This window comes from Carcharodon carcharias, chromosome 7 (assembly GCF_017639515.1).
Source record: "Carcharodon carcharias isolate sCarCar2 chromosome 7, sCarCar2.pri, whole genome shotgun sequence".
Taxonomy (NCBI): Eukaryota; Metazoa; Chordata; class Chondrichthyes; order Lamniformes; family Lamnidae; genus Carcharodon; species Carcharodon carcharias.
The window spans coordinates 128,351,467-128,374,786 of NC_054473.1; the positions used below are offsets into that span (position 1 = coordinate 128,351,467).

The 23,320-nt window shown below is 41.3% G+C and overlaps 1 protein-coding gene across 1 annotated transcript in view; it reads right to left on the minus strand.

Moving 5' to 3' along the window:
• LOC121280464 (V-type proton ATPase subunit d 1) overlaps positions 1–19,840 on the minus strand; it is a 37,105-nt gene extending 17,265 nt beyond the window's left edge. Inside the window, exon 1 of the mRNA XM_041192488.1 lies at positions 19,570–19,840. Coding sequence (XP_041048422.1) covers positions 19,570–19,699 — 130 coding nt within the window. The 5' untranslated portion in view covers positions 19,700–19,840. The remainder of the gene's footprint in view (positions 1–19,569) is intronic.
• Between the last annotated feature and the right edge of the window lie 3,480 nt (positions 19,841–23,320).

Sequence of the window (23,320 nt, forward strand, 5' to 3'; positions counted from 1 at the left end):
GATGGTTGGATTCTCTCTTGCTGGAGATGGTCATTGTCTGGCACTCAAGTACAAATAACATTCGCGCCCAAGCCTGAACGTTATCCAGGTCTTGTTGCATATGGGCACGGACTGCTCCGGTATCTGAGGACTCTCAAATGGTGCGGAACATTTCAGCAGTGAACATCCCCACTTCTGACCTTATGATAGAAGGTCATTGATGAAGCAGCTGAAGATGGTTGGGTTGAGGACACTAACCTGAGGAACTCCTGCAGTGATGTCCTGCGATTGAGATGATTGACCTACAACTACCACAACTATCTTCCTTTGTGCTAGGTGTGAAGCCAACCATTGGAGAGTTCTCCCTATGATTCCCATCGACTCCAATTTTGCTAGGGCTCCTTGATACCACATTCGATCAAATGCTGTCTTGACGTTAAAGGCAGTTACTCTCACCTCAAGTTCAGCTTTTTTGCCCATGTTTGGACTAAGACCGTAATGAGGTCAGAAGCTGAGTGGCCCTGGCGGAACCCAAATTGAGCGACAGTGAGCAGGTTATTGTTGAGTAAGAAAGTGCCGTTTGATAGCACTGTTAACGACACCTTTTATCACTTTGCTGATGATTGAGAGTACACTGATGAGACAGTAATTGGCCGGGTTGGATTTGCCCTTTTTGTGGATGGGACATACCTGGGCAGTTTTCCACATTTTCACATACTTGTAGCAGTACTGTATTGGAATACAATTAATAAAATGCAAAACTTCCAAACTCAAGTCAATTTGGCTTCATGTCCAAGAGGTGCCATTCATGTACTAAGTTTGCATGGATAAATTAAGTTTTCATTAGTCTCGCATTATAAGTTTACAACTGATCCATAGATTCTAGAAATGATGTGCACCAAAGGATAAAGTTTAAAAGAAACCAGCTTTCTGAACATCTGGATGCCATTTTAATTCGAAACACATACCTTTCCTTCAGAGGCTTCCAGTTTGGTTTCTATCACATAGTTGACAGAAGAATATTAAACATTGAGAACAGTGTGTTCTTAATAGTTGTGTAAGTGCTGCATTTGTAAGATTTAATTTTGTCATTTCCCTGGAGAATCAAATAGAATTAATCATAAATGATATCTAGCAAAATCCTGGTTTTGTAACTCCCAAGACAGACAACAAAGGATAAAAATCACATTTAGAGCACTTTGAATTACTATTTTCCATTTTCTAACAGCTGTTAATCCATTTGAAATATAGGCTGGCTTTCAATCATTTAAGTATTGACAAGCAACTTTCTATTAACAAGGCATGCAGCACAGTCTCCCAAAAGTTGTAACGTATTGGTAGTAAATCAGATTTATTATACTGGTCTAAAAGCATTTATCTTGAGTTATTCTAGCAAGAAATGCCATTTAGAGATCTGATGGGATCATTTTTTTGTTGTACCCCATTTCATCCATGGTCACAAGGTAAGGTACTATAAAAAAGTCCTGTATTTATATAGTACTTTTCATGACCACTGGATATCTCAAAATGCTTTACAGCCAATGAAGTATTTTTGAAGTGGAGTCACTGTTGTAATACAGGGAATGGGGCAGCCAATTTGCACACAGCAAACTACCTCAACCAGCAATGTGATAATGACCAAATAATCTGTTTTTGTGATGTTGATTGAGGGATAAATATTGATCAGGACATCAAGAATAACTCCCCTATTCTTCTTTGCAGTGCCATGGGATCTTTTAAAGTCAGAGCAGGTACATGGGACCTTGGTTTAATGCCTCTTCCGAAAAACAGCACCTCTAACAGTGCAGCACATCCTCAAAACTGTATTAGACTGTCAAGCTTAAATTTTGTGCTCAAGTCCTGGAGTGAGAGTTGAACCTAGAACCTTGTGACTCAAGAAGTGACAGTGTTACAAACTGAGCCACAGCTTGACAAACTATATTGAAATCCATTATTGTAGTGCTGGACAATGGATACACAGAATGGATGACAACAGAGTCAGGTACTACAACAAATGCCATTACAGTATTTTTATTGGGCTTAAATATTAACAAAATTAGAAAAAATGAAAATTAATGTTCTCACAACTGACACTGGCTGTCAGTACATATTACTCCTAGATAATGAAGCACAAAAATTATTGGTCACAAAAAACAGCCCAAATAATAAACAATACAAAAATGTAAAAACATAATTGGGAATAATGTTTTATTTTAAAGTTTAACATTGAATTTTTTCAATTTTTTGGTGGGTTGGAGGAGGGGAAAGAGAGAAAGATGCTCAAGAATACATCTATACTTTTAGTTTGTAAGTATTCTGCCTAGAACTAATCGTTTCCAAGTATTACCATCATTGGCTGAATCAACCAAGCTGTTTACAACCAATAGCCTTATTGATTCCCCTCTCACCAAGGAAAGGGGATATGGGTAAGAAAGTCAAGTTCAGAGTTGATCCATATCAAGGGCTTTACTGCATTCAAGAAATGTGAAGATAATTGCATCTGCAATTCAAAGAAGGCTTATTTTTAAATCTGAACCAAGAAAAAGCAATAATGAAAAGGTAAAAAATCTTGGCTGCCAAGGATTAAACTGTACCAGTCCCTAAAAGACAAAGCCCCACAGAATCAAACTGAAGGGTGTTATCCAACAACATTGAATTAATGGAAATAGCCTAGAATACAGTACTGAGGAGCTGTAATTCAATCAACTGAGTTTGACATCTTATACTGGAAGTGATGCACCAAGAAGCTAATGTAGATAAATTATAAATGACAACAAGGCAATAATCTAACGTATAGTAATATACAGAACTGTAAAATGGGCAAGTTGAACCCATGTAATGAAAAGGGGTTCACAGCAGGGATACTGCCTCCTAGCACATTTAACAAATTACAGCCAGATGATTTGACATGCTTTGAAAATTACTACTGATGAATTTCTTCAGAGTTTAGATGCAACCTTATGACTTACCAGCCACTTATGGTTTTATTGCAAGGCATACCACAAAGTGAGGGAAAAAAAACTAGCATTTATAGAGTCTTTCACATCTTTGGAATGCCCCAAAGCTCTTTACAGCCAATTAAATACTTCTGAAATATAGTCACTTTTGTAGGAAAGGCAGCATCTATTTATAAGGCCCCACAAATAGCAACATGTTAATGACTGCATAATTGATTTTAGTTTAGTGACAGTAATTGAGGGATAAATATTGGCTGGGACACTGGAGAGAGCACTCCTGCTGGTTTTTTTTTTGAAATAGCACCATCAGATCTTTTACATTCACCTGAGACAGGATCTTGGTTTAGTGCCTCAATACCATACACTCCCTCAGTACTGCTCTGAAGTGCTGCCTAGATTCTGTGAAGTCTCTGGAGTGAAACTACCACTGAGCCATGTCTAACACTAGGAGAATTAGCATTAATGCAACAGTACATCTTCGTCATTGTGGTAATAAGCACTGATATACAAGCAGTTAGTTTGAGTGCATGGAACATACGTTATAGATCAACACTTGTTTGTATTTGACTTTAATTATACTAAGCTGCAGCACTCCTGCCCTCTGGAGGAGGGATAATGTATTTTTACAATGTACAATGACTGGAAAACTCTACATGGAATTCCTTTGAGATAAACACAAGTAGATATATTACTTCCAATGTGAATAGAATGCTGCCTCCCAGAACTTAATAAATATTTTAAAGAGCAATATCATATTGCATACATTAGACTAGTTTAATAGTTCTATCAGTTCTTAGCAAACTAGAAAATTACTGCATTTGTATTGGACCTCATTACATTTGAATTACTTATTGGTCTGCAGTCATTATCTTCAGATCAACAAATGCAGTGACTATTCTGCACACAATCTGGGGCTTAATGTCTTCAGAGGCCACAGTGCTAACTGAGGGAGGAATGGTAGCCAGGAAATTAGAAAGACTTTCTGATCTTTGGATCCAGTCACAGGATCTTGACCATCCATTCACCTTGGGTGATGACTGGGACATTGTTTTAACATTTTAGATTTGCCACCTTTTCTGCATTTTTGAGGCTGAGTGTCAATTCACATCCTTCCTGGTTCCTATCACTCTTCACTGTTCACCATAGAGGCATAGTGGAGGTAACTATAATTTGCAGAATCGCTGCTTCCAGAATCACAGCTGGATTTGAAGTATATTACAAAAATATTGCACTGATCCATTTGATTTATAGAGGGATACACTGTATTTATTACAGCTAGTATACAAAGGTGTCAGCTCTATATATGGCTCCTATGCTCCATGTTGTCAGTTGCACTTTTATCTCAAATTTTCAGAATCCGGTGAGTTTTAATCCTGTGGCCAGTACACAAGAGTTGTGAAGTACATGCTTTGCTGTTCCCGCTTGTCCAGTTCACATCTTTTAAAACTATCGCTGTCCAATTTAGAAATTACATGTCAAATACACAAATAATAACTTGAGAGATCAGAGACTGGAGTATAATTTTCTGTGCATGGAGTCAATCCAGAACTTCTTTGCAACATCTTTGTTGTAATATGTATGTTACACACTCCATAGATTGTCACCTTGACATGGTGAAAAGGCTTGTCCCTCTACTGATCCCTTGTGCGATGCCATCAGAAGCTCCTTGATCCTGGTAGGGCCAGACAAACCTCAGTCCAAATAGTCCTCAACAATAAAACAGGCAAAGGAAGGCCGTGCATCTCACTGGCTGTGAAGGCAGAAAGCAACTGCAGTGGCAAGAAGGTCCTTTGGACAATGACGACGCCCCAAGATCTCAACTTTAAACAAAGTTACACGCATGGTTCTACCAGGGTACATTTGCCAACTCCTGAGGTGATGGAGAATTGGCAATGGGCACAAAGCTATGAACCTGGGAGCCCCAGTTCAAGAATCTGCACACCGGCGACAAATGCATAGAGGCCATTGGACACCTGTGGTGAGACAGAGGCACCTTTGGGCAGCCGCATCTGTGACTACTTCCTGTGGCTGAGGAAATCCTTCCAGAGAAAGTGTAGGGCTTTAGACCTTCCAGAGGAACCTCTGACATGGTTCTTGTTGCCAGACAAATCAAGGAAAAATGTCGAGAACAACATCAGGGACTCTTCATTGCTTTCATCACCGTGACCAAAGCATTTGACTCAGTTTATTGCAAAGCTCTGTGGATTGTGCTCCAAAGAGTTGAATGTCCAAGAAACTTCATCAAAATCCTGCAATTGCTTCAGAATGATATGACTGCAACTGTCCCGAATGGGCAATCTGAAACAGATGCCTTCAAAATCCAGACCAAGGTCAAGCAAGGCTATGACATAGCCCCCACGCTACTTATGATCTACTGGACAGTGGCTATTCACCTCAAAGATCAACAGCCCTCTGGAGTCAGTATTAAATACTGCCTGGACAGAAAGCTCTACCTTCACTGATCTCCGTGCTAAAACTAAATTGACCTCCAGAGCCATACATAATCTACAATTTATGGATGACTGCAGTGTCATTGCCCATTCTGCACCAGATTTGCAAGCCACTTTCGATCTCTTCAATTCTGCATACAAGAGACTTGGCCTGTCTTTGAATATTGCCAAAACAAAATTCGTATCAACTCACACCAGGTCAGCCAAATATTCCACCTCCCATATATGCTGCAGGAACATTTTGAACATTTTTCATACCTTGGCAGCCACCTCTCTCAAAAGGCCACCATTGACAAGACCATCAAACACCAAATCAGCTCAGCCTACTACAACCTAGAAGTTACATGTCAAATACACAAGTGATACAGCTAGTGTTTGACAACAAAGACCATCACAAGTCAAAAAAATGTCCTAGTTGTTGTCACGACACTCCTGTACTGCAGTGAGACCTGGACTGTGTATTAGCAACACCTAAGAGAATTAGAGAAATTCCATCAGCAATGTTTCCATCACATTTTCTGGTTTCAATGGGAGGAATGACAAACATTAATGTTCTTCCTGAAGTCAGCTCCACATTCAGGCAAAACTCCTGCAAAATCAACTTCAATGAACTAGACAGTGTCTGGATGCTGAAAAGCATGTCTCCTGCCATGTCCTGTTTACACAACTCTCAAATGGCCAACATTCCAGGGGAGGACAAAGAAAACACTTCAAGAAGAGTGTCTTGAAGTGTGGTAACATTGATATTAATGATTGGGAGGAGCTCGCTCCCAATCAATCCAAATGGTGGCAATTTGTCCATCAAGCTGCATTATGCTTTGAGTCACAACATCTTAATGATGAGACAGAGCGGCAGCAGAGAAGGAAAGAAAAGGAACACTCTGGTTCCCACGACCTTGTAGGACATCCTGCCTCACAAGCCTAAAGGTATGCAGGTTGGGAATAGGCCTGTTCAGTCACATGAAGACCATTAGCAGAAACTGGGGGTGCTGAATAGATGTCATCTTCAAACGAAGGGGCAGTTGACGACGAATGTTGTACATCCTCAGTTGGGCATCACCATTCTACCAGTCATACCTGAAACTGCACTATTGTACCACTGGATGGAGAGTCACATGTTCCATAAATCATCTTCATGATCCCTACACCTCCAGCATATTACTAACACTCTGATGGAGATTTACTGACTTTGTGGTCAATGTCACAGGAGGTCTGCTAATAGCTTTAAAACAGTCCTGATTCAATCTTGAATTTATTTTAAAAGTGCAAAATAATTATGCCTATTGGTCACTTTTAAATGGAAGTGATGTTATATAGCACAATTAAGTAGAATAAAGCTCCAGAAAAGTAATTTTTTTTTAACTTTCCCACTTTTTATTTCAGCATGCTGTATTAACATAACGTAATTCACATCTGGCAATTATAAAATCTTCTTAAGAACAGTAAAGTCCAGAAATGGGTTACTGCACTGTTGAGTCTACGCTGCAATCAGCGTGAGAAAGAATCAAAAGGACTGGGTGACTGAGCACAAGAATGGTCCAACAAGCAGGCCCAAAGAAGGCAAGATCACCATGTCATTAGGCCTTGTGATCAGATTATAATGTTGCATTCAGACTTAAACTGTAATTTTGTTTTTATGATATCCAATAAAAATATGGATGTGTAGTAAAAACTGGAGGGGACACTTGTTCTGACAAACTTTCAATGAAAAATTAATTTTGAAATGTTCCCACCACCACTCAGTATTTAATATATGGGTGTTACGAACAGGTGAGGTATTAAGTTTAAACAGCCATCCATAAAGAAAAAAAAAGTGTTTTGATTTTTTATTTCCCCCAACCCCTCAGTTTTGGTGTGATCCAATTTCTAATAACTCCACAGCAAACTCAGGATAGGGTAAAATCAGAGGGTTAGTTTATTTTACACACTTAAAACGCGGGAGGTGGGTATCGCTCTGTAGCCCCTGGTACATTCATACAATAAAAGAAGGATAAGGAAAAGGCGGCAAAGACCACAGAGAAAATAAGTACTGTTTCATGCCAGTCCAGAATCGACAGTCCAATGGGTGCATTCTTTCAGAGTTGGCAAGCTGAAGACTGATGCTGGATAATTCACTTTTCCAGTGGAGGTGACTTCCACGATGAGATAGGCCTGTAGAGGTGAATTACTCTTGTAGATACTGGTACAGAAATTCCAGTAGAAACCTTGTAGTTTGGGCATTCACCTGGACTGAGCCCTTGTACTGAGCTGGTGTGGTGGTGATGTGTGTGTGTGTGTGTGTGTGTGTGTGTGTGTGTGTGTGTGTGTGTGTGTGTGTGTGTGTGTGTGTGTGTGTGTGTGTGTGTGTGTGTGTGTGGGTGGGTGGGGGGGGGGGGGGAAGAGAGATTCTCGAGATGGTTGATGATTCAAACATTAATAATTTCAAAAGACGTTTTGGGGTCTTTTGTCACATCAGGCTGGTTATTTCCGTTGGCCAGTCCTTGGCCTTATAAATGTAAATAGCCTTTGTGCAAATCCCTTGGATTTGATCTCTGCAGTCACAGAGGTCAATAGTGTCTCATACACACATTGGAGTTAGGAGTAGGCCACTCGGCCCTTCAAGTCTGCTCCGCCATTTAATAAGATCATGGCTAATCTGACTGTAATCTCCCATCTACCCCTGATAAACCAGGGAGTGAGAGACTATCAAGAATCTATCTACCTCTGCCTGGAAAACATTCAAAGGCTCTGCTTTCACTGCCTTTTGAGGGAGTTCCAAAGACTCTCAAGCCCTCAAAACATTTCTTCTCATCTGTCTTAAATGGGCGACCCCTTATTTTTAAACAGTGACTCCTGTTTCTGGATTCTCCCACAAGAGGTCTCTTCAGAGATAATGAGGTGGCAGCTGTTCTGAATGTCAGGGAGTACCTTTTGTTTGAAATAGCCAGTCACGGCTTCAGTCATTTTAAAGCCTCTGTCCAGTTTTTAAAAAAATTATAAATAAGCCACATATCTGGGACAATGTGGAAATATATTTCAGCAGCCAAAACCCGAAAAACCACACCCTGAAAAAGTCACAGTAAATTTCCAAACAGGACCAAGTTAATGTAATGAATACTCTCACCTCCCTCCTCATACCCAAGGAACAAATTTCAGACTGTAGTTAAGGAGCGGGGGGGCGGGGGGGGTTGATTGGGAACAAAGGGAGTTAACACATGGAGGCAGAGGACTTAGGTGAGGTACTAAATGCATCTATTTCAAGGAAAAGGATGCTGCCAAATTTACTTGTCTGGGTGAATGTCGCTCCAACAACACAAGTAGTACAACACCATACAAGACAATGAAGCTTGTTTGATTGGCACCCCATCCACCACCTTAAACAACCACTCTCTCCACCCACCAGTGCACCATGCCTGCATTGTGTACCATCTACAAGATGCACTGCAACAGCTCACCATGTTTCCTTCAGCAGCACCTTCCAATCCCACAGCCTCTAACACCAAGAGCGGTGCTTCTCAAACTGAGGTCCATAGAGACTTTCCAGAGGTCTGTGAAATAATTTCTCTAGCAGGAAAGAGAGAAATACACAAGGAAGGAAAAAGAAAAGAAAAAGTCACTATCTGGTTGTATAAATTAACAGTAGCTGGCGTTAGTAGCCGATAAGATAGCCACATCTGAAGCAAATACTTGCCCATTGGCTGCCATGGTTTTCAAAGATAAGTCTTGTACTTCCATTTGGCAGAAGGCGAAAGGAGAGGCCAGTTTCTGCTGTGATACTATAGGGTGCATCCAATTTGGACTGAGTAAGTGCCGTTATGCTGCCAAATTATTTCCAACATTTTCTGTTTATATTAATCTCTTACTGCTTTGCTTTACTAACATAGGAACAGGAATAGACAATTTAATCCCTTAACTCTGTTCTGCCTTTCAATGGGATTGTGGCTGATCTGTGACCTAACTCCACATACCTGCCTTAGCTTAAGGTATCGAGATAGATTTTTGTTTGCTCCCCATCAATCTCAGTTTTAAAATCAACAATTGATTTTGCATCAATTGCCATTTGTGGAAGTGTGTTCCAAACTTCTACCAACCTTTGTTTAAAGATGTGTTTCCCAATTTCACCCCAAAAGGCCTGACTCTAATCTTTGGACTATGCCCTTAACTTTTAGATAGAAATAGTTTCTCCCAATATATCCTGTTTCACTTAAAACCTTGGAAAAGTTCAACCAAATCACCCTCAATCTTCTAAATTCCTGGAAATACAACCCAAGTTTGTGTAATCTCTCCTCCCAATTTAACCTTTAAAGACAAGATATCATTCTGGCAAATCTGCTTCATTCTCTTTTAATTAGGCAAAAGTTGTAAGTCTGACTTACTTAAATCTTCCACCATGTCACAATGATGTAAAATTCTTGAATGATAACACTGTAGAAATTGGGCTGAGTTTTATACATCAGTAAACATTCCCAAGAATGTCAAGGGAATACTCTAATAGAATTAGAGGGAAGGAAACTCGTATGATTATGAAAAGCTTTTTTAAAAATTAAATGAATAACCTGCTTTCAGCCTGTTAAGCATTAAATAGGACGAGGCTGCTGTTAATACTGAGTTGACCAATAGCTGTTTGCATTGGGTGGGATCTATGAACTGATTGCCTTTAATAGCATACAAATACAATCTTTAACCATATTAAATACAGATCCATTGGCATAAGAACACAGTAGGAATGGGAGCAGACCATCTGCCCCTTGAGCCTGCTCCGCCCTTCAATATGATCACTGATCTTTGACTTTAACTCCATTTTCCTGCCCCGTATTCAATTCGCTTGGAATCAAAAAATCTCTGTCTTAAACATACTCAACCACTGAGCATCTACAGCCCTCTTAAGTAGATAATTCTTAAGATTAACAAACATCCAAAGTGAAGAAATTTCACTTCATCTCAGTCTTAAATGATTGTCCCACATCTTGAGATGATGCTCCCCATGTTCTGAACTCTCCAAGCAGGGGAGACAAAATCTCAGCGTCTACCCCATCAAGCCCTCGCAGAATCTTGTGTTTCAATGAGATCACCTCTCATTCTTTTGAACTCCAGAGAGTATAGGCCATTCTACTCAACCTATCAAAGGACAACCCTCTCATCCCAGAAACAAATCCAGTAAACCATTGTTATACTCTCCCTAAAAGTAGTATGTGCTTCTTTAGAATGTTAGTGGAAATACACTTATCCTTTATCTGTTTTTTCTGGTATGTCTCTATCTATATCTGCGAACTAGTCTTCAAATTGCTACTCCAAGTAGTTAACTATTTTTGTAAAAACATTACTTGACCAACCTTAAATATGAATGTTATAATTTAGGGGCAGGAGTGGCACCTGATTACTAATCCACTACTAATCCTTTTACCCAGAAAAGTGAGGACCATGATTGAGAATAGTAGTCAAGGCCAAAATAGATCACTAATTACATCCCACCAATTAGAGTGCCTGCCCATTCTCCCTATTCTGTCTCCTGCTGCTCAGATCAATAGCTTGTCCTCAATTCCATGAGTTTCAACTTTAGTTAATTTATGAAGGATTTTAACAAATGGCTTCTGGAAGTCCATGTAAATAACATCTATAGACATTGTTATGAGTTATATTTTGGGACTGTAGCTTTAAATTTAGGGTAAACGAATTGGGGGCATATTTTGCCATCTGCCTAACAGTAAGCCTTGGTGGTTTGATTGTTGGAGATCAGCAAAACTATATAAGTCTTCTTTTGAAGTGATGATGCAAGATATTTATGCTTGGACCTGATTCACCCACAGTCCCAGAAAGGTGCATTAAGTATTGAGTTGTAAACTTTTGTGCTTATAAGCTATGTAGGTATTTTTTAAAGGGAGTTGTGTTCATATTTCTACTTCAATACAAAGCTAATGTGTTTCCATTGCCATGAGGAAGAGGGTAGACACATTTTTGAGGTCAGGTTACAGGCTTCCCTATAAATCCATGAATATCAAAGACAAACAGAAAGTTATGGCTTGATATGGTCTGCAGCCATCTGAGGAGGAGAGAGAGCAAGAGCTAGGGGGACAGAGCAAGAGATAGAAGCAGCAAAAATGCAGGTTGATTGTTCATCACACAGAAATCAGGTGGGAGTTCGTGTTCAGACTGAAGAGACCAGATTCATTAGTGTTTAAAAGGAGGCTGGAAGATTTGCCATGCTTGGAGCTAGAGGAAAGAATCCAGTGTAAGCTTCACAGTGAAAGTCATTTCTGAGATTGAAAGTTACTACTTGGGTTTGTGCAGAGGAAGCAACCCACTGGAAGCCGGGAGCAACTGTGAACAGTTTGCCATAAGAACTGTAATCCTGTGGAGAGTGCGGTGTGAGATAAATAAAAAGAAACCATTTATTTCTGTACTTTAAAGTTTAAGTTGCCTACAAAAAGAAAATATTGTTTAGTCAATAGTGTTTTAATAGTGTTTCTCCAGTCACCTGGTACAGTAAAAGTTTTAAACGGGAAATCTTAAGACATTCTTTCAGCTATTAACTGGAAGTTCAAATTTCTTTTTAAGAGATCTCTACAGAGATCGTAACAACACTCCCCTGTATTCTAGGCACCTTTTCAAAACATTTCAATCAGGTTCATCAGGCATGATCAACCCTTTACAATTCCATACTGGTTCTCTGATCAGTTGAAAGCTTAAGGTGTTCAGTCACAGGGTCCCTATAGGCTTTAGTATTTTCCCAATAGATGTTAGGCTAACTGGTTAATTCCCTGGTTTCACCCTCATGTTTCTTAACTAGCAGAGTGATACGTGCAATTTTTCAATCTAAAGGAATGGCTCCTGAATCAAGAGAACTTTGGAAAATTATTGTTAGGGCATCTGCAATGTTCTCACCTACTTCCTTTAAAATCCTGGAATGAAATCCACCTGGTCCTGGGGATTTGTCACTCATTTAGAACTATTGTTTCTTCATTACTTTTAATTTGCTTAAATAATTTTGCTGGCTGCCTGCCCCTGATTCAATATTAGTTTCCTTGGGATGTCTGACATGCTTTCTTTCTCTACTGCAAGTACTGATGCAAAGCAATGATTTAGCATGACTGCAATCTTATCTTCACCATTATCAGGTTTCAAGGGGCCCACATTATTTCTGATCACCCTATTTTTCCTAATCCAGGTATAGGGCCACAAATGTGGAATTGTTCAAAAACTTGATATTTTCCTGTGGGTGCCATTCAAAATTTACAACATTTAGAAAATTTAGCGTTTGTAGGCTATTACATCAAATAACATCACCTCAAGTACCAGCATTCAGCAGCTGTCCTGTATGTGGGAACTTATGATGTCGGCTACCATTATAATAGTACCATTTGGTCTCTTTCATTCCTCGTGTCTCACTGTATGTTGCCACCACTGTGTATATGGCCCCCGATGTTAAAGACGGCCAACAAGATCGCTCTGGTTCGCACATGCACAGAGTGATCGCTGATGTCATTTCAAAGAACCAATAGAGACCTGATCCATTCTTACTTGTTCACAGACATCCATGTACCAATGATACAAAAAAGTAAATCCACACTCTCCTTGATTCCTTCAGGCAACCTGCTACCCCTTCATCTATCATAAAAGTATAGATAAAAAAAACAAACTCTTATGGTACATGCTGCTCATACAATCTTAGCTCATCACCTTCCATACTGACCCTTTCCAATATGTAAACATTTCCTGGTTACCCGAGAGAAATTAATTCATTTGTCAGTTGCTCAAAAACCCCACACACTGCAGAATTTACAAAAAATAGATAATTGTATTTGCATATCGCAAGAAGCAATATAAATTGAGGCATACAATTTGAGATTAGTTCTATTTTTTGGGTTTCTGATTATGTCTGCTAAAAGTCACTGGGGCAGCCCATTCATCAAAACAATAAATGCCTTTCCATAAATTGATTAAACCTAGTAAGAGGGATAAGCTAATGCAGATAAAAGGTGCTTTCTTCCCCCCCCCCCACTTCCTTTAAGTCGTGTATTCATTGTTCGTAATACATTACTCAAATATTGTTTGAAAATATTTTGTGATGACCCCAATGAAAAACGTCTGTTTAATAAGCCTACTAGCATGATCAAGTTATGTTAACAGCATAATGAATGATCCAGAAGCACTTTGGCTTCAACTGCAGGCATATTAATTCAACCATCCAATGCTGAATTAATCAGTAACTCCTCCAGGTTGAGATTCTTAGCATTCAATGTTCAAAGACATGTACAAATGCAAAAAACAAATGCAGAAAAAGGAATTAATTGTAATCTTCAGCATTCTTTCTCTTGAGAAAAATTATTTGAAAATTTGTCAGATATTTACACCTCTAGGCAGACTGAAATGTGCAAACCTGAGAACCTAGATACCTGAGAAACTGGACACCTGAGAACCCAGGCAATGTGATAGCCATGCCCAACCACTGTAGAGCATTTATCACATTCCTGGAGTTAGATATTCATATTATATTGTATAATATTGCACAATTTGTACTGTGCAGTCTACAATGATTTTTTTTAAAGAACTTTTTTCTCATGTAGCCATGCTAGAACACTGAATATTTAAATGTCAACAATTCCTTCATAACCCATGCAGAGGGCACAATGAGACAGCAACTGTTCCTTTAACACTCCCATCTATGCAAGAAAAAAAAATATTGAGCCTTTCATGATCACAGGACATCCCAAAGCATTTTACAGCCAATTAATTATTTTAAGTGCAGTCACTGTTACAATGAAGGAAACAGCTCCAATTTGCACACAGCAAGCTCCCATAAACAGCAACATGATAATGACCAGATAATCTGTTTTTGTGATGTCAATCGAGGAATAATGTGATTGCCTTCGATTTTTTAAAAACTTATTAACCCTGGTCCAAATCTATGACATGAATACCAGCTATTATTCACTGGCTACAGTACTTACATCACATTTTATCCAGAACATGGGTTCCCATATACAAGTCTGAACTTTATTCCAAGTACAGGAGATACTAATAAGGACTACTTCCCACTGAGACCAAGTGCTTTCTGCTCTTTACATCGGCCAACCGTACCCAAGCCTGGGAGTGCAACAACATGCTGACATCAGATACCATTGGAAATGGTAAATAATCTATTCTCCTGCACAAGTGAACCATCATGTTTAACTCTGACAATTGTAGTAACAGTAGCTCCCATGGATTTTCCTAGAAATTCAATCTGGTGGAACCATGCGTACATACATGTTAAATATTCAACTCAGCCTCGCTAGTTAACGTACAAGAGTTTGGTTATTTCATTTTGTAACAGCTTGCTGCAAGTTGACATGCTACAGTTTACTTTTCTACTACTACTCTGGGTAATTTGACTAAAATTGTAATTTGGTCTTGCTACACAAATCTATATTGACCAATGCATCCTACTTACACTGTTTGTTTCTGTAGAGAAACACTAGTGACTGTATTTTTGACAACACACGAGAATCTCTTTGTATATATTGCCTGTCCCAAAATAGAGTGAAGTGGACTTTATTTTTACCATTCTTTAGATAGTGCCCCTTTTATAGTGATTTGCTCAAATCAGCACCAGCTGAAAGACCATCTATGAAGTGACACCTTAAAAGTGCAATTTCTCCAGTGTTCCATTACATGAAACATAGTTACTGTTAGAGTCAAAAGGTGGTAACAAGCTCAATTTCCTGAGATCAAACATATGGGTAGTTATCAACACATACTGCAACTACAGCTTGCTAGGATGCATGGGAGAGTGTTTTTGCTGCATAATTTCAATTAATTCAGATAAACTCTGAATACTAAAGTACCCATTCTGCTCATCCTGCCACCAAAACCTCCTACCACAGCAATGAACCGTCTTGGCACCAAGACTCCAGGAATTTTGCCACCAACTACACCATGCTGCCCATTTAATCACATTGTCCTTTTACCAGCTTGTACCTTTTCCCTTGCGTGCTGTCATGGTTTAACTCAGCAGTGTTCATTTTCTATTCCACAGCATATTCTATACCTCATTACATACACAAAGTTACAACACTTTCAAAGTGACATTTTGAACATATCTGCTACCTACATAGAATTGTATACACTCAAGCTTTACATGCCAATTCATGATTTATAACAAGACAAATCAAATTACATAACATTGTTTAAACTCAATTTATGCCATTTGTCAGACACACAGCATGCAATTGCTATGTTGCTGACAATTTTCAATTTCAACATCAGTTGAGATTTCCAGAAACAGGAAGTGAACACGCATTAACTTGCTACATGGTTAAAAGTAAAGAATAGCAGATTTAAATAAAAATTTCAAGTACATTATGAATATTTCATATGCAAAACATTTAGTAAAAGGCAACCACTTTTACTGTATCAGGCAACTTAACATTGAGTGATTAACCTCAACACCAGCCCATAGATCAAATCCTTCTATTAAACTGAGCTCAACTCCAGAACAGTCACGTTCCTAAAACTGATCTAGTATTCCGATTTCTCAATACTGTTTTCTACGAAGGAAGTGGAAAAGAAACTGATGACCAGGAAATGACATTCATGTTACACAGCCCCAAAAGAGATGTTGCCTTAACCTTAATTTCCAATACTGTTCAAACAGCACCTTATTATGAGGCAAAGGAGGTTTGAGACAAGAAATAGTTGCCCTTTTCAAGCACAGGGCATGATGTTTTACTTATATAAATTACTGTCTTTTTTGACCTCGAATTGTCAGACCCACCTCATTAGTTCCCCTGATAATTAATGAGGCAAAGTAACTATTCAATATTTCTGCCATTGACATCACCTATAAGTTTATCTTGTGAAGCCTACCCCTATCCTGACTTTCATGATATTTATGTTTCTGTGGAATACTTTATTTCTTTATAAATTCCTTGATTTAATTTCATAGTTCCTTTCAGCCTTACTAATTCTGATGTTTTTCTAACCTCATGTTTTGATTGCTTTGCTTTTTCTCTCCCAAAATTGCACTGCAAATGATTACAAAACATAATTAACATTTATTAAGAACCATCACATATAGTAGAAAGCAGTATGCAGCTGACAAGTGGATATTCAAGCAACGTCACCACCACCTCTCTCCTCCCACCCCCCCAATACCATTCAAATGGCAATGCTAATTCTGAACAAATTGACATAGTAAGGCATACATGGCAGGAAAGATGGCACAGGAGGGTGGGCTTTCTATTCCTGGAATGTTGGGTCCAGTTCGGGTAGAGGTACAGGCCAGACAGTTTGCACTCAATGTCCTCAAGGGCGGTTAGCTGGTGCTGCTGGGGAGGGTTTAAACTAATTTGACAGGGAGGTGAAAACCAAGATGTAGCATTAGAAAAGTGAAACAAGATGCACAAAGAATTGGGAGACAGTTGGCACGACAAAAGAAACAGTGATTACATGACATCAGCCCAAGTGGAAATATAAGATGATCTAATTTAGGTTTACAGCGCATATATGTGAAAGCAAAGTGTGGTAAATAAGATTGGTGAACTGTAGGTGCAGACAGCGATTTAGAACATGACTCAAAAAAGAGCAGAACTGAGTGCTAAACAGTCCTGATACAAGGGGTTCAGGAAAGAGAGAAGGCAGGAGGGGTGACGGTATTAAAGAGAATATTACAGTGCTGGAGAAAGAGGATGTCCTAGAAGGGTTGATGACAGAATCTATTTAGTTAGAGTTGAGAAATAGTCAAAGTGTCATTACACTACTGGCTGTACTCTATCAATCAGTCACCAACCATGGGAAAGCTGTAGAGCAATAAATTTGCAGGGGTTAAAAAATCACAAAGGTGCAACTTTATAATAGCGATAGGGGGCAGGGGTTCAAGTACCCTAACACAGACTGAAATATCAACAGTACAAAGGACAGAAGGGGGAAGAGTTTAAGTGTATTTAGGAGAATTCTCTTCAGCATTATACTTCCATTGGAAGGAATATTCCCAAGAAGGAGAGGCACATCGCTGGATCTAGTGCTGGGGAATGAGGCAAGTCAAGTGGATCAAGCGTCAGTAGGGGAACAGCGATCATTGCATCACAAGGTTTAGACTAACTATAGAAAAGGACAAGAAACAATCTAGATTAAAAATATGTAATTGGAGGAGAGCCAATGTCAGTGGGTTGAGAACAAATCTGTTCCAGTTAAACTGGAATCAAAGGTTCACAGGCAAAACTGTAATTGAACAATGGCTATCTTTAAGGAGGGGAGAATTCGAGTACAGTATAGCCACATTCCCAGAAGGGGGAAGGAAGGGCAACAAAGGCCAGGGTTCTCTTGATGATGGAGAAAATGGGGGGGGGGTGTATGACAGGTGTCAAGTTGTCATTGCAAGTTAAGTTTGACCTCTGAGAATAGCTAAAACACTGGGGAGAATTAAAGTACAGTTTCAGAGGGCCATGGCATACTTTGGGTGGTCCCAATAGAAGTAAATAATTCCAAGATAACAAAGTATAAAAGAATTCTTTGGGGAAGTAAAAAATAAAGCTGAGTGCATAACATGTAGAGTTATAGCCTATAGTGTTAACTTAATGGTATTTGCTTTAATTTGTGCCATATACAATAAAGTTTGTGTTTTTGTTTAAAGATAATCTTATGGAGTAGTTTTATTGGTTAAAATGAGGTTCAGATTTGTCTTTAAATGTTATCAGCCCATAATAGGATTGCATCAGTGGAAATTGGTTAGATATTGGTCACAATTTTCTAATCCTTCTTAGATTATGGGGTGGTTCCAGAGGAGATAAATCCAACAACTAAAAGCTAGTCAGTTTAACCTGTGGTGAGAAAGCTTTTAGAAATGATATTCCAGGACAAAATGAACAGCCACTTGGACAAGTGCAGATTAAGGAAAGCCAGCAGATTTATTAATGGTAAACCATGTTTAACTAATTTGAAATTTTTGGTGAGGTAAGAGATGTTTGAGTTTAATGCAGTTGATGTGGTGTATATGGACTTCCAAAAGGCAAAAGTGCCACATAATAGACTTGTCAGCAAAGCTGAAGACTGTGGAATAAATGGAGCAATAGCAGCATGGATATAAAGTTGGCTGAGTGGTAATGAATGGTTGTTTTTCTGATTGGAGGAAGGCATATGTGGGCATCCCAGGGGTTGGTATTAGGGCTACTGCTTTTCTTGACATGACTTAGACTGGGCGTACAGGGCATAATTCCCAAAGGCGCAGATGACACAAAACTTTCAAGCGGCTTTCAAACTGGAACAAGTACCTGAACAGAAAAAAATTACAGGGCTTCAGGGAAAGAGTAGGGAAGGGTGGCCAACCGTCCCATATTTTGAGATTGTCCTGTATCTGAGTACACCGCCCCAGGCTGCCGTTTGTCCCCTAATTCGATCATCCAAATTCTGTGCATGTACACTAGCTGCTCACCTCCCGTTTGCCCCCACAGCTATGACAGCGCCCCCCCCACAAGCACCTGCGCCACCCCTCGCCCCCCCCATCCCAGCACCAGTCCCTGCACCCCACCCCCCAGCACCAGCCCCCGCTCTCCCTAGCTCCAGCCCCCGCTCTCCTTAGCTCCAGCCCCTGCCCCCAGCTCCAGCCCCTGCCCCCAGCTCCAGCCCCTGCCCCCAGCTCCAGCCCCTGCCCCCAGCTCCAGCCCCTGCCCCCAGCTCCAGCCCCTGCCCCCAGCTCCAGCCCCTGCCCCCAGCTCCAGCCCCTGTCCCCAGCTCTCCCCAGCACCAAGCTCTCTCAGCACCAGCCCCTGCCTCCTCCACACCCCAACGGCAGTCTGTCCCTTAATCTTCTCCACGAGAGTTGGTCATCCATGGGGTGGGGTATAGGACTAGCTGAGTTGTTCCTGCAGAGGGCCGGCCTGGGCTTAGCAAAACAAATGGCTTCTCTCTGTGCTGAAACCATTCTATGATTTTAAGTAGGCCCCTGGTTACTGAACGTTGAGTTTCCCCGACCACTACAGTCAAACGCTAAAATAAATAATGTAAACGTCTTTATCCCTACAACACCCTCCAAACATTACTCCCCGTTTCAGCAACAGGGGAAGCCTCACCCAGTGGCCGGCTCAGTCCAAACACTTCAACCGTTCCACACATGGGGGAAAAACAACAATCGGTAATTTTTGCCAGAGCGCTGCAGAGGAAGGGGCCGCGACCGCGATCATCCTGCAGCCGGTGGCGGGGGACAGGACCCCAGGCCGGGATTCACTCACCTTCCAGAGTCTCACATTGCACCAAATTCAGATAATCACCCTGCGACAGGATGCCGGCCTTGAACCCTCTCACCAAGCCCTCCAGGTAGCCGTTCTCCACATTGAAGTAGAGTTCGTTAAACGAGCCCATTTCAGGGGGGGAAATAAGAATCCGTCTCAGAGATCACGAACCGAGGCCGCTACTGACCACCTGACCAGTCAGCTGACCACGCTTCACTGAGCATGCGCAACAGCAGCCCAGCAAGCCCGTCCAGCAGGCACTGCGCATGCGCAAGATCCGCTCAGCGAGCTGACCCGCGGGCACCGACCTTGCGTGGTCTGTGAGCCCAAACGGCAGGCACTGAGCATGTGCAGCACCAGTTCAGCGGGCCGGTCCAGCAGGCACTGAGCATGCACAGCATGCGCGAGCTGGCTCCTCAGGTACTGAGTATGCGCATTATCAGCTCAGCTGGCGAACATCTCTGGTGATTGAGAATGCGTACGTGTTGATAATCTTTTAAATGAAAACCAAATCAACAAAATTGGGATAAATCAGGTACAGCCCCTAATTCAGGTCAGCTGTAAAACCAAGAACAAAGTTTAAAGGAAACTTACAAACTTTAAATCAAAATGTGATTAAAGGGGTCAACAAAACACCCCAGACCCCGCGGTGCCCACCGAGCACGGAAGGCCTCGAGAGTGCCAGCAGACACCGCGTGCTCCTTCTCCAGGGACATCCGGCAGTGAGCGTAGCCACGGAAGAGGGACAAACAATCGGGCGGGACTCCCCCGTCGATCGCCCGCTGCCTGGACCTGTTAATGGCCAACTTGGCCAGGCCCAGGAGCAGGTTCACGAGGAGGTCCTCCTCCTTCCCGACCCCCTTCCGCACCGGGTGAGCGTACGTGTTGATGATGGATTTGTTTCAATAGCAACAACATTATCTTTATAAAGCCCCCTTTAACGTAATAAAACGGCTTAAAGTACTTCACAGGAGCGTTACAAAGCAACATTAGATACCCAATCACATAAAGTGAGATTGAGACAGAATGTGGTCAAAAGATTGGTTAAAAGGTGGGTTTTAATGAGTGACTGGAAGGAAAATGAGGGAGAGGTTTAGGGAGGATTTGGTTGCTTAGGGAACTGAAGGTGTGACCACCAATTGAATTTGGCAGTACCTGAGAGTGCAGAATTAGAGGAATGCAGAATAGATAACTCAGGGGCCGTGGGGCTAGAGGAGATTACAGAGATAGGGAGGGAGGGGCAAATCCATGGAAGGATTTGAAAACAAGGATGAGAATTTTAAAATTGTGACTGATAGCCAATATAGGTCAGTGATCACAGGGGCAATAGATGAACAGGGCTAAGTGCGAGCAAGGACATGGGCAACATTATGGAGAGTAGAATGTGGGAAATTAGCCAGGAGTGTGTCGGAATATTCAAGTCTAGAGGTAACAAAGGGATGAATGAGAGTTTCAGCAGCAGGTGAGCTGAGGCAGGGGTGAAGTTGGGTGGTGATCTGAGTTGAAAATAGGCAGGCTTAGTGATGATGTGGTCAGAAGTTCATCTCAGTCAAATATGGCACCGAAGTAGCGAACAGTCTGGTTCAACTTCAGACAGCTGCCAGGGAGACAAATGGAGCCAGTTTGTGGCGGGGGCCAAATACAATGGCTCAGTGTTCCCAATATTTAACTAAGAAAACTCCTGCTGATCCAGTTCAGGGTGTCAGATAATTTAGAGATTGTGGAGGAAGGGATGGAGCTGATGATAAGATACAGCTTGGTGTCATCAGCATACATGTGAAAACTAATGCTGTGCCTTCAGTAGAGAAATAGGAGGGGGCCAAGGATCAATCCTTGGGGTACACCAGAGGTAACAGTGCAGGAGTGGGAAGAGAAGCCATTGCGAGTGATACTGTGACTATGAACCGATACATAAAAATGGGACCGGTCCGGCTGGTCAATGGTGGAGAGGGGTTGGAGGAGCATGATTTGGTCAAGCCTATAAAAGGTCGAGAAGGATAAGGAAGGGTCATTTTACTTTGCCACAGTCACACAGGATGTCACTTTTTTTTTTGTATTTATTCATGAGATGTGGGCATTGCTGGCTAGGCCAATCAAGTGGGCTGCTTTGTCCTGGATGTTGTCAAGCTTCTTGAGTGTTGTGTGAGTTGTACTCATCCAGGCAATGGGAGTGTGTTGCATCACACTCCTGACTTTTGCCTTGTAGATAGTGGACAGGCTTTGGAGAGTCAGGAGATGAGTTGATCGCCACAGGATTCCTAGCTTCTGACCTGCTCTTACAGCCATAGTATCTATATGGCTGGTCCAGTTCAGTTTCTGGTCAATGCTAACCTAGGATGTTGATACTGAGGGATTCAGCAAGCGTAATGCCATTGAATGTCAAGGGGCAATGGTTTGATTCTCTCTCTTGGAGATAGTCATTGCCTGGCACTTGTGTGGCGCGAATGTTAATTGCTACTTGTCAGCCCAAGCCTGGATATTATCCAGATTTTGCTGCATTTGGACTGCTTTCTTTTTTGAGGAGTTGCGAATGATGCTGAACATTGTGCAATCATCAGCAAGCATCTCCACTTCTGACATTATGTTGGAAGGAAGGTCATTGATGAAGCAGCTGAAGATGGTTGGGCCTAGGACACTAAACTAAGGAACACCTGCAGCGATGTCCTGGAACTCAGATGATTGGCCTCTAACAACCATCTTTCTTTGTGCTAGGTATGTCTCCAATCAGCAGAGGTTTTTCCATCTGATTCCCATTGATTCCAGTTTTGCTAAGGCTCCTTGGTCCCCTACTCAGTCAAAATGCTGCCTTGACGTCAAAGGAAGATATGCTGGACATGTTTGGACAAAGGCTGTAATGAGCTCAGTGCTGCATGACCCCAGTGAAACCCAAACTGAACATCAATGAGCGGGTTATCGAAAGCACCATTGATGACCCGTTCCATCATTTTACTGATGATTGAGAGTAGACTGAAGGCCGGTAATTCGCCAGGTTGGATTTGTCATGCTTTTTCTGAAGAGGACATATCTAGGTAATTTTCCACATTGCCGGGTAGATACCAGTGCTGTGGCTGTACTGGAACAGCTTGGCTATGGGCGCAGCAAGTTCTGGAGCACGAGTCTTCAGTACTATTGCTGGAATATTGTCAGGGCCCATAGCATTTGCAGTATCCAGTGCCTTCAGCTGTTTCTTGACATCACGTGGAGTGAATCGAACTGGCTAAAGACTGGCATCTGTAATGCTGGCAAACTTCAAGTGGATCATCTACTTGGCACTTCTGGTTGAAGATTGCAGCAAAAGCTTCAGCTTTATCTTTTGCACTGATGTGCAGAGCTACTCCATCATTGGGGATGGAGATATTTGTGCAGCCTCCTCCTCCTCCATTGAGTTGTTTAACTGCCCACCACCATTCACAACTGGATGTGGCAGGACTGCAGAGCTTAGTTCTGATCTGTTGATTGTGGAATCACTTAGCCCTATCTATTACTTGCTGCTTAGGCTGTTTGACACACAAACAATCCTGCGCTGTAACTAAAACAAAAACAGAATTACCTGGAAAAACTCAGCAGGTCTGGCAGCATCGGCGGAGAAGAAAAGAGTTGACGTTTTGAGTCCTCATGACCCTTCAACAGAACAAACATCAACTCTTTTCTTCTCCGCCGATGCTGCCAGACCTGCTGAATTTTTCGAGGTAATTCTGTTTTTGATTTCCAGCATCTGCAGTTTTTTGTTTTTATCTCTGTGCTGTAACTT